The 12,677-nt window shown below is 38.2% G+C and overlaps 1 protein-coding gene across 1 annotated transcript in view; it reads left to right on the top strand.

Moving 5' to 3' along the window:
* Positions 1 to 12,677, top strand: part of USP32 (ubiquitin specific peptidase 32) — a 222,552-nt gene that overhangs the window by 99,505 nt on the left and 110,370 nt on the right. The window contains exons 4-5 of the mRNA XM_025361455.1: positions 1,893 to 2,011; positions 8,302 to 8,461. Of these exons, the coding sequence (XP_025217240.1) occupies positions 1,893 to 2,011; positions 8,302 to 8,461 (279 nt within the window). The remainder of the gene's footprint in view (positions 1 to 1,892; positions 2,012 to 8,301; positions 8,462 to 12,677) is intronic.

The following is a 12,677-nucleotide window of genomic DNA, read 5'->3' as shown; positions in this document are numbered from 1 at the left end:
ACAACTGGTAACAATTTTTTAAGTCACAAACATATTTTTAAAGTTTCTTCATTTTTTAAAATGTGATTGTATTAGTTTTCTAGGGCTGCCATAACAAAGCACCACAAACTAGGTAGCTTAGAACAACAGATATTTATTATCTCACAGTTCTGAAGGCTAAAAGTCTAAAATCAAAGTGTCAGCAGGGCCATGCTTTCTCTAAAACCTGTAGGGGAAAATTCTTTCTTCTCTCTTGCTTCTGGGATGACTACAATCCTTGGGGTTCCTTGGCCTGCAGCTATATCATTCTAATCCCTGCCTGTCTTATCACATGGCTTTTTTTTCTGTTTGTGCTTTTCTTCTTATAAGGGCAGCAGTCATATTATGTTGGGTCCCACCCTAATGACCTTATCTTAACTTGATTATACCTACAAAGACTCTGTTTCTAGATAATCTCACATACACAGGTACTTTAAGGTTAGGACTTCAGTATATCTTTAGGGGGATAAAGTTCAGCTTATAACAACAATATTTCAAACATACATATAATACATACCTCCACCTAGCTTTACTATTTCTTAACATTGCATCCTATGTCCCTGATTTGATTTTTTAAAAATATTAAAACTAAGGTGAGGTTTTCATTGTATCCCTTCATGATCCCATTCTGTTCTTCCCTCTACAGAGGTTACTACTTTCATGAATTTGGTGATTCATTTCTCATGCTGGCTGTAATACATTTATAACATGTTTATGTGTCCTAAAACATTGTCAACTACTTTGCAGTTTTAAAGTTTTAAATAAATAGTATACATTAGTTCCCCCTTATCTGCACAGATCTGTTCCAAGACCCTCCCAGTGGATGTCTGAAACCATAGATATTCCCAAACCCTATATATACTGTTTCTTCCTATACATACATATCTATGATAAAGATTAATTTAAAAATTAGGCACAGTGAGATATTAACAACAACAATAAAATAGTACTATTATAACAACATACTATAATAAAAGTTATGTTAATATGGTCACTTGCGCTCTTAAAATATCTTACTGTACTCACTCTTCTTGTGATCTATAAGTCTGATAACCAAAATGGCCACTAAGTGACTAACAGGCAGATAGCATGTGGATACACTGGGCAACAGGATCATTCAGGTCCCAGGTGGGATAAAGAGGGAGGCAAGTGATTTTATCATGTTACTCAGAACAGTGTGCAATTTGAAGTTTATTAATTGTTCATTTCTGGAAATTTCCATTTAATATTTTTGGACCTCTGTTAACCACAGGTGACTGAAACCTTGGAAAGCAAAACCATGGATCAGGGGGTACTACTGTACTATACAGATGACTTTATCATTTGCTTTTCCTCTGAATATTATATTTTTTGATATTTATCCATCTTGAAATATATTTTAACTTCTATGTAGTACTTCATTGTGTGTATCTCATTTTACCTGTTCTCTTGTTGATAGACATTTACCTTTTTTTCCCTAAGTTTTGCTCTTACAAACAGTATTTCAGTGAACATCCTGTATTTTGTACGCAGGTATCAGAGTTTTTCAAAGATGGAATGTCTCTTGACCTTTACTAGATTTTGCCAAATTACTCATGAAAGTGGTTGCAATAATTTATGCTGCTATTAACAGTGTATAAGAGGTCATGTTTGTCCTAGTCTTTGCTAACACTTTGTATTGTTATACCTAAAGATGTTTGCATATTTGGCATGTTTGAAAAGATACTATACTGCTGTTTTAAATTTTTGTTGCTGGATTATTTTAAGGAATAAACTGTATTTATAAAGTGCTTAGCCCTAGTAATCACTCAGTTATTGTAGCTTTCTCTTTTCTCCCTACTTCCACCACGTATATTTGATCTTTTTAAGATTAATTTATTCTTTCTTTCTCTTAGACATTTTTAGTCTTTTTTCAAGTGAATCTGGGAACTATGTTATACGGGAAGAAATGGAAAGAATGCTCCATGTGGTGGATGGTAAAGTCCCAGATACACTCAGGAAGTGTTTCTCAGAGGTATATTTAAAGATTTACATTTTATCCCTTTTCGTTGACAAAGTATTAACTCTTAGTCGTGTAATAAGTTTTAAGTATGACAAACAGATGTTTATGTGCAGATTACTTTTGGTATTTTTATATTTATTGATGTTTCTATTTATGTGCTATTCCATGACTCTCATTACTGCTATATTTGTGAATCTGAAAATTTTCAATTCTACTGTAAAGGCAACTATTCATACTTAGAGTATAATGAAACACAATCCTATATGCACACATTAACACAGCAATACACACACACACACACACACATTCCTGCAGGAACCTGAAACAGTGCTCATGTTGTAGTGTCTTTGCTTTTCATCATGGATATCATTCATTCATTAGCCTTGAGCCATCTGTGACCTGTTTTATCAAGGCCTATTTTGTCATTTATTTCACCTAGTTGATTTGCATAGTGAAATATTTGTGTTAAAAAATTGTCATCTTTGGGCCAGGCAAGGTGGCTCACACCTGTAATCCAAGTACTTTGGGTGACCCAGGCGAGAAGATCTCTTGAGCCCAGGAGTTCAAGATCAGCCTGGACAATGTAGCAAGACCCCAACTCTACCAGAGGGGGGAGAAAATCATTTTTTCTGTTTTCAAAAATAATATATTTCATTGTGCCTTTATAGAAAAATTAAACAATAGAAGCAATTCAATGATAGAAAAAGTATATCTTTTAACAGAGAGAATTATTTTATTTTTCTTTTCAGAGGTCTGCTAGTATGTGAAAAGTCCTTAGTGATTGTAGAGTAAACATCCCTTTAGAAGTTCTGATTTGGCCGGGCGCAGTGGCTCACACCTGTAATCCCAACACTTTGGGAGGCCGAGGCGGGTGGATCACGGGGTCAGGAGATTGAGACCATCCTGGCTAACACGGTGAAACCCCCGTCTCTACTAAAAAATACAAAAGAAAATTGGCCGGGCATGGTGGCGGGCGCCTGTAGTCCCACAGGCGAATGGCATAAACCCGGGAGGCAGAGCTTGCAGTGAGCCGAGATCGTGCCATTGCACTCCAGCCTGGGCAACAGAGCGAGACTCTGTCTCAAAAAAAAAAAAAAAAATCCAAGAAGTTCTGATTCTTTCATGCAGCACTGAGTGCTGCCCAGTTTCTTATGGGTGGCTTTTTGACACAATTCCGTTTCACCAGTATGACAGTCCTTCATTGTTCTTTATTTTATTTGGGGAGTTAGCTCTGCCTTCATGACTGTATAGACATTGATTGTCCGTATTTCAGTCATTTACATGTATCTGGTTCTGATGTATATTTGGACTGTCTATCATTAGTTTCTTACCCCTCTGGTTTTGAATATCTCCTGTGTTGATATCCCCTGGTGATATCTCTTTCTTGCTTTTGAGCTTAGCGTGCAGTTTTTGGTGGTGGTTATGTTGTTAACATTTTATCCAGCATTTCCAAGTGTCAGGTGCAAAAGGATGCGCTTCCTGTGTTTTTGGTTCTGACATATTGACTGGAATTTGCTGTGATAGCAATTTACGACTTCAGGACAAACTGAGCTATGATTTGTTTTTTTTCCCATAATAAAAATTTGCTTGTAAGAAAAAAAGATAATCTAGCAAACCTGACTGATTGGATTTTTGACATAGATGTCCAAAACATTAATACTCTTTTTTCTTTTTCAGAAAGTATGATATTTTTTCATTTTAATAAGGTTTATGCAGACATTCTCATTTTTGCAGATGGAAACTAAGTGTGGTTGGCCACCCAGTACTCTAACAATTTAAGCACAATAGCAGGCACATGTATTAGCTGATAATTAGGGCTATAGGGGAAAATAAAGTAGAATAAAGGAAGAAGGTGGTAATATCGAAAATCTGAATCTTGTTATTTTATATAGAATGGTTAGGTCTGTCAGATAAGTAAGATTTGAGTAAAGAATTTATAGCAAGTGAGAAAGAAAACCATGAAGATATCTGGGGGACCACTTTTCATCAAGAGAATATAGCAAAGACCTTGAGGTGGGGGTATAGTTGTATGTCCAAGGAACAATAACAAGACCAATTTAATTGGAATGATGTGAACAGGGGAGTGGTAGGAAATGATTATATATTGTCCTATAGAACAGTGTGAGTCCTTTGACTTTTACCCTGAGTGAGATAGAAACCACTGGAAGGTTTTGAGTAGAGGAGTAACAAAATATGAGTTGCTTTTTTTTTTTTTTTTTAACACGTGATAACTTTGGATCTTATGTGGGAAGTAGGTTGAACTGAGTCCAGTTGAGGTATCTGAATAATCCAGGCATGAGGATTATGATTACCAAAGGTCAATGATTTAATCAATCATTTAGATCATGGTGTAGCAGTGAGGTAATGAGAAGTTTTTAGATTCTGCGTTTATTTCAGAGGTAGAGTTGGCCTAGAATTTTTTCTTGTATTGATTATGGACTATGTGACAGAATGAGTAGAGGGAAGATGATTAGTATTTAGCCTGATTCAGTAAATGAATGGAGTTACTACTACCTGAGATGGCTAAGAGTAATGGAGAAGCAGATTAGGGGGTTGGATGTCAAGAAAGATGTAATTACACTTGAGAATCCTATTAGGCACTCAAGTGGAGTTGTCAAATGTGATTTCTGATATATAAATTTGTTGTTGAGGAGAAAGGATTTGTTGTTGGCTTACAGGTGAGGATGAGATCATCTAGGAGTAAGTGTAGATAGAAAACAGGTTGGAAGAGCGAGTCCTGTAATCCAGTGTTTAGAGTTTGAAGAGATGAAGAGGACTCAAAACAGATCAATAAGAAATGGCCTGCAAGAAAAGAGGATTAATAAAAGAGAATAGTGTCCTAGAAGCCAACTGAGGCCAACGTTTCAAGAAGGAAGGAGAACTCAACTATGTCAAATACCCTGAAAGGTCTAGTGAGTTGACCTTTGATCACTGAGAAGTGATCATTAAATTTGGTGACCTGCAGGTAGGTCATTGGTGTAGGTCCTGTGGAATTAAAAAAATTGCTGGTGTCAGTATGCTAGATGGAATGTACTCATAAGAGGAAATTGTGATGGAAAGTTGGAATGCTTCAGTTTCAATAATGGGAAGGGGAAGTAACTATAATAAAGACATCATAAGACTATGGTAATTATTGCCTAAGTTGGTGGTATTTTTAATAAGATCTTTAGAGAAGAAGAGATCAAAGAAATGTGAAGCTCATGTATATGGCTATTTGAATTATTAGATACCTCTAGTTGGTATAAAACCAACCTTGTAAATGGGCTATTGGTATTTGATTCAACTATTTGATTTATTTGCCTGCTGTAATATCTGAGTAGTGTGTCTGATGATTGTATGTAGAACCTTGCTATCCAAGTATTTATATTAGAATAGGTTAGTTCAGACCTTCAATAACAATACTTTGTGTTGTTTTTGTGTTTACACACACACACACACACACACACACACAAAGAAAAGCACTTTAGGTAAAATATAAGGACCTAGTGCTTAGATTTAAGTGATATGGGTCTCAGCTTTTTCTGTCTTGTGCTTTATTTTTACCCTTGACAGATGAAGTTATAAAGAAATCCACCTAGGTGTTGTATGAATTTTTCTTTGTCACTGACTTCTTTTAGGTTGTTGACTCTTAAAATGGAAATTTATATTTTATACTATTCTTCTCTTTTTAGAAGAGATTCATGACTCAAAAACAAAAAATCAGATTTGACAGTGTAATTTTTGGTCTACCAATTTTGTGGAATGATTCCCAATTAGCCAGTGAACTTCAGCGATTACTTTGTATTTCACTTAGAGAGGCAGTGTGCTAACTTTGGAGCCTGGACTACCTGAGTTCAGTCCTCTTTCTTCCACTGTATAACAGTACGCAAATTCCTTAACCTTTTGGTGTCTTGGTTTTCTTATGGTAAAATGGGGATAATAATAGTGCCTTCTGTAGGGAGTGTTTTGAAGATTAAATTAGTATTTGAAATATTTAGAACAGTCACTAGGACATTGTAAACATTTGGTATTAGCTATATGTGAAGGTGGTAGAAGGGTCTACCTGGAGATAGCATCAGATCCCACAGGTTGAGGGATTAGTTCCACAAAACTGCCCCCTAGACATCTTCACTAGTGATTATGATTGATTAAATCGTTGATCACTGGTAATCAGCCCAACTTTCAGCCCTCTCCCCTCCCTCCCTAGAGGTTAATCATTTTTTTTTTCCTTTGGCCAGCCCCCATCCTGAGGCTATCTAGCAGCCCCCTACCCAGCCTTGGGTCAATTCATTAGCATGCAGAGTCATTGATCACTTTGGAGACTACAAGAATTTTAGGAGTTGCATGCCAGCAAAAGAGATGAAGACCAAATATATATTTAACAATATCACAACCGCTAAGAAATTACAATTAAAGGATGCTATTGATTTTAAGACTTATCCCAATGTCAGAGATGTTAATGTGGTAAAAATGTGCATCAGTTTGTAGAATTTATACTACTAAGCTTCTTTCTAGACTAAATGTGGGATACAGAAAGAATATGGGAGGAACTCTCATTTCTAAACATGTTGGCGGTGTACTCATATGTCCCTACAACATGTCTGAATGTCATTGTCAATGTCAAAATAAAAGTGTATAGAGCATACATGCAGACTGGGTGGTCTTCAGTATGTCCAAATAACAAAGAAAGGTTGGGAGTTTTCTAAAAAAGGGAGTGTTACATGTGATCCTGAGAGAAAGTTCTTTGGTGTTAGTAAAGCTTTAGGGAGCTGGCAAACTCCAGTTGGTGGGCGATGGTGGTGGGCAGAATTAGTTGCAGCAAATCATCTCAGCAGCTGGACTTACAGAGAATTTATTTCAAGAGCAGTGTATCCTGAATGCTTCTCCCCTGGGCCTGTTGACTCTGATTTAGTTATGACCCAATTTGTATGATCAACTTTCACACCATATTCTTCTGTTCAGAAAAACAAGACTGTCAATGTCTTGATTGCTTGGATTGCACTCATGGTAAATGTTCTGAAACTACCAGGCTAAGAGTATTGCCTCACTTAATAGGATGCTACTAAACAATGTAGATATGTTTCTACCATATCTCTTTTAGGTAACTAATTATTTGTATTCTTTAACATGTCTATTAGGATTAGAGCTGCTCTAATCTTGACTGTCATTATTCATTGTATTTCTTTCTTTCTTTTTCCTGATCAAATAGTTTAGGTTGTAACTTCATTGTATTTCCTTGTGAATTGCTTCTCCCTTTTTCTGCTTAGAAATACCTGGCTCCCACTAAACCTAGGATCTCTTGTCTTCCAAGCAAAGGGATTGGCTTGAACAACCATATGATGCTCTTTTTCAGCCTGGATACTTTTCTCCAGAGATTTATCAAGACAATTACCTGGAAAGAAAGCAAAGAAACAGAAATCAACTTGCTTCTTTTTGTTCTCTGTGTGCATACATGTTTTCAGTGATGCCTTCTGGGATCCTGATTGTCTACTCTAGGAGGACACCTGGATAGTTGTTATTAATTCACAAATGGAATTTAAAGAGTATTTTAATTCCATACAGATTTAATTACAATATAGTAACTCAGGCAGATTAAAGAGTACTAAAGAAGAGGGATAAGGCAAACGAAAAATTGGATTTATTAAATGTTTAAAGAAATGCAGATGGCTGGACATGGTGGCTCACGCCTGTAATCCCAGCACTTTGGGAGGCTGAGATGGGCAGATCACGAGATCAGGAGATCAAGACCATCCTGAGCTAACATGGTGAAAGCTCGTCTCTACTAAAAAATACAAAAAATTAGTTGGGCGTGGTAGCAGGCACCTGTAGTCCCAGCTACTCGGGAGGCTGTGGCAGGGGAATGGCATGAACCCGGGAGGTGGAGCTTGCAGTGAGCCGAGATCATGCCACTGCACTCAAGCCTGGGTGACAGAGCGAGACTCCGTCTCAAAACAAACAAACAAAAACAACAACAAAAAAATGCAGTTTACTGATTTTAGGATATATTTTAGCAAACAAAATCTGGCTTATTGGCAGTGTACTGCTTTATTGAATTGATGAAATAATTTGTAATTAACATACAGATTTTATGCAAGTAGAAGTTATGAAGTACAATTATTTTTTAAAACAGTTTGATTTCCATATATATATATATACACACACACACACACACACACACACACAGAGCAGTGTTATTAGATAATCCTTCCTTTATAGATATCAGAAAGGTAAATACCAACTAATTGTGAATTTCAGGTTGTGTAGGTTCCAAGTAAGATACCTTAAAATTTGACTAAACTTATGTTTTCTTGTTTTAATTTTAGGGTGAAAAGGTAAACTATGAAAAGTTTAGAAATTGGCTTTTTCTAAACAAAGATGCTTTTACTTTCTCTCGATGGCTTCTATCTGGAGGTGTGTATGTTACCCTCACTGATGATAGTGATACTCCTACTTTCTACCAAACTCTGGCTGGAGTCACGCATTGTAAGTAATGACATTTCATTGTTTTCTTTTTGCCTTTTTAAAAATATATAATTGACTGGTAATATGAGAATATGCTTATAAAGGAGAAATTTATTTAAATTTTTAAATTTTTTATTTTTTTGAGACAGGGTCTCGCTCTGTCCCAGGCTGGAGTGTAGTGGCACCATTGTGGCTTACAGCAGTCTCAACATCCTGGGATCAACCAATCCTCTCACCTCATCCTTCTGAGCTCCTGGGACTACAGGCATTCACCACCATGCCTGGCTAATTTTTTAAATCTTTTGTAGAGACTGCAGGGGTCTATGTTGCCTATGTTGGTCTTGAACTCTTGGGCTCAAGTAATCCTCCCACCTCAGTTTCCCAAGGTGCTAGGATTACAGTCGTGAGTCACTGTGCCCAGCCGAGACTTTTTTTTTCTTTTTTTTGAAGTGGAGTCTCTGTCGCCCAGGCTCGAGGGCAGTAGCGTGATCTTGGCCCACTGCAAGCTCCGCCTCCCAGGTTCACGCCATTCTCCTGCCTCAGCCTCCCGAGTAGCTGGGACTACAGGCGCCCACCACCACACCTGGCTAATTTTTTTGTATTTTTAGTAGAGTCATGGTTTCACCATGTTAGCCGGGATGGTCTTGATCTCCTGACCTCGTGATCCACCTGCCTCAGCCTCCCAACGTGCTGGGATTACAGGCATGAGCCACGACTCCCGGCCTGAGAAACTTTTTTTTGTCAGTATTTTGTTTTTTTTCAAAATGTAATAAAAAGAAATGTTGGGCATGGAAAATATAGCCCTCTGTGAATTGTCCTTAACTAAGCTATATTAGTTTCCTAGGGTTGCTGTAACAAATTACCACAATTCAGCCTGGCGCAGTGGCTCAAGCCTATAATCCCAGCACTTTGGGAGGCCGAGACAGGTGGATCACGAGGTCAGGAGATCGAGACCATCCTGGCTAACACGGTGAAACCCCGTCTCTACTAAAAAATACAAAAAACTAGGCGGGCGTGGTGGCGGGCGCCTGTAGTCCCAGCTACTCGGGAGGCTGAGGCAGGAGAATGGCGTAAACCCAGGAGGCGGAGCTTGCAGTGACCTGAGATCTGGCCACTGCACTCCAGCCTGGGCGACAAAGCGAGACTCCGTCTCAAAACAAAAACAAAAACAAATTACCACAGTTCATAAACTGAAACGAGACATTTAACTCAGTTTTAGCAGCTGAAATCAAGATGTTTATATGACTGTATTCCCTCTGAAGTCCTGTTATAGAAATGGAGTTGGGTCTGCTTACCTGGCTCAGTAAAATCACATATCTACACCAGAGTTTTTGTAGCAGTAGAAAGGAAGACATTTATAGGGCATTAAGCAAAGAGGACCAGGTATATGCTCAAAGCCTGACCTCCCCAAGGCTCACGGGTAGGGGTTTTTAAAGGCAAGGGTAACTTTCAGGAATATAGAAGCTACAGGCAAAAATCATAAATCAATACATGAAGGATACTCTTGTGTTTTGGCCTAAAAGGGTGGGATATCTTGAAGAGGTGGGGGCTTACAGGTAGGTAATAGGTAGGTAGACAGATTTAAAGGTTTTCTGATTTGCAATTGGTTAAGGAAGAGAAGCATCTTTTTAAAATTTGAGGTCAGCAGAAAAGAACATCAACTGGCTCATGGGTATGACTCCCTCCAGGCCCTTCAGGAAGAAATTAATTAATTAATTAATTTGAGATGGAGTATTGCTCTGTCGCCCAGGCTGGAGTGCAGTGGCACGATCTCTGCTCACTGCAACCTCCACTTCCCAGGTTCAAGTGATTCTTCTGCCTCAGCCTCCTGAGTAGCTGGGATTATAGGTGTCCACCACTTCGCCCAGCTAAATTTTTTGTATTTTTAGCAGAGAAGGGGTTTCACCATGTTGGCCAGGCTGGTTTCAAACTCCTGACCTCAAGTGATCCACCCACCTCAGCCTCCCAAAGTGCTAGGATTACAGGCATGAGCCACCACACCCAGCCTGGGAAGAAATTTAGAACAAAGAAGGATAGTAAGCATTGAATCTTTAGTTCCCCTGTGGTCTAAGGTCTGATCAACTCAGTGTGGGTTCTTGATGAGGGAGGGGGTCTGTTCTTCTGAATGACAACTCGGGCACATATTAAGATGTTATCTTTAGTTGCTATAGGGAAATCAAACATCATCTTTTAGGCTACTATTACTTTCTGGCGTAACAAGTTACTTATTTCTCAGGGCTGGCTAGATAGATGCCTAGAGTTTCACTTGAAGGAACTCAGGAATATCCTTTATTTCCATGCATGCAGGGACCCCTAGGCCCCTCGGCCCCTCAAAAGGTGCTTCCTGCTCTGCCTCAGTCCCTAGAAAAGAATTATTCCTTGCCTCTTCAATTTTTTGGTGACCCCAAGCATTCCTTGGTTTGTGGCAGCATCTCCCATTCTTTGCCTCTGTCTTCTCCTGGCCTTCTCTATGTGTTTCTGTGTCCTTTCCTCTTGGATTCAGGGTCCATGATAAATCCAGGATAATTTTACCTCAAGGTCCTTAATTCATTACATCCGCAAAGACCCTGTTTCCAAATAAGGCCGTACTCTGAGGTTCCAGCTAGTCATGAATGTTCGGGAGACAGTATTCAATTCACTACACAGGCCTAAGTGTTAATTTCTACTGTTCTTCTTTCCATTGGATACAGAAAACTGTTAATACACTCTGCTTTTCCATTTTTGGTTGTTTTTTTTTTTTTTTTTTTGACACACTGTCTCTCTCTTTTGCCTGGGCTGGAGTGCAGTGGTGTGATCTCAGTTCACTGCAGCCTCCACCTCCTGGATTAAAGTGATTCTCCTGCCTTGGCCTCCCAGGTAGCTGTGATTACAGGCATGCACTACCATGTCTGGCTAATTTTTGTATTTTTATTAGAGACGGGGCTTCACTATGTTGGCCAGGCTGGTCTTGAACTCCTGTCCTCAGGTGATCCACCTGCCTCAGCCTCCCAAAGTGCTGGGATTACAGGTGTGAGCCATTGTGCCTGGGCTGCTTTTCCTTATGCTTTTTTCTATCACTAAAATGCCTTCTCTTTTTCTTCTGCCTGTTAAATCCTAACAATCATGCATGAAGACTTAAATCACATACTCTCTTTTTTTTTTCATGAAACCTTTTCTTGCCTTCTTATCAGAAATTATCTCTCATTTCTCTAACTCTGATAACACCTTACTTCTACCTTTCTTCAATTAATTTATCCCATTCATCTTTGTATTATAACTATTTATAGCATTCTGCTTATTTGTACATGTCATGTCTCCTAAATCATAGGATCCTTTCTGGCATAGGGGGTCTGCATTATTATTCTATCTTTCCTCCCTTGGGCCAAGCCTAAATAAGTATTTGTTGACTGAATAGAGGAATTTGGGTGTCAAGCGCTATTTGTATCCATTGCTTTATATGACATATAACTTGACTACTGATTACATATCAACTACTTTCTCCCATTTTCATTCTGTTATTATTAAAAGTTCTGACTGGTAAGTTCTGGCATGAATAGGCAATAAGCTTCATTCTACTACTTTTCAGTGCCCTTGTCTTTAAGTAGGAAAGCCTTTAAAAAAATTATTTTGCTTAAAATATTGAGGGAACCTTTTTATACTCACTGTGTAAACTCTAACTTACCTTAATATTTAAGTTGTCAGTCATATGAATATTCTGTTGAACTTTCACTTTTATTTGTGATTGTATGGTAAATTATTTTTCTCTTAATATTGACAAGAGTGTGACTACTTTCCTTAAATGCGTTGTTGTGTTAAAGAAAAAATTATTCTGATATTTGTTAAAACAGTAAGGAAGACATTATTCAAGACTACTGCAATTAAGGGTATTGCAGTAAGAGAGAGAGATAAGCTCAACTCTCAATATAACAACAACAAGTGGGGATTTATAGCCAAGAATTAAGGTGAGGTGGTCAGTGGATGGAAAAATTACAAAGAGGAGACATCAAAGGTAGGGGATTCTTGCTAAAATGGCCCCAGTTGAGGGGAATGACTATTGCTGGATTCTTATCTAAAACTGGTCTAGGATAAACCAATGACAGGAAGGGGACCAAGAATGAAACTTAGTAGAAGTGAGCTTAGAGGAACCTAAAAAATTTGGTCAAGGAGCTAGTCTTTGTCAGTTGATTAAAAAATTACTTTGAATGCAGAAGCTGCATATTGTCTGTTTTTGAAAGCACTGTATTAGTAGAGAAAACAA

Source organism: Theropithecus gelada, chromosome 16, assembly GCF_003255815.1.
Source record: "Theropithecus gelada isolate Dixy chromosome 16, Tgel_1.0, whole genome shotgun sequence".
NCBI classification, from domain to species: domain Eukaryota; kingdom Metazoa; phylum Chordata; class Mammalia; order Primates; family Cercopithecidae; genus Theropithecus; species Theropithecus gelada.
Note: the sequence above shows the minus strand (reverse complement) of the source record. Positions and strands in the feature narration are given on the sequence as shown.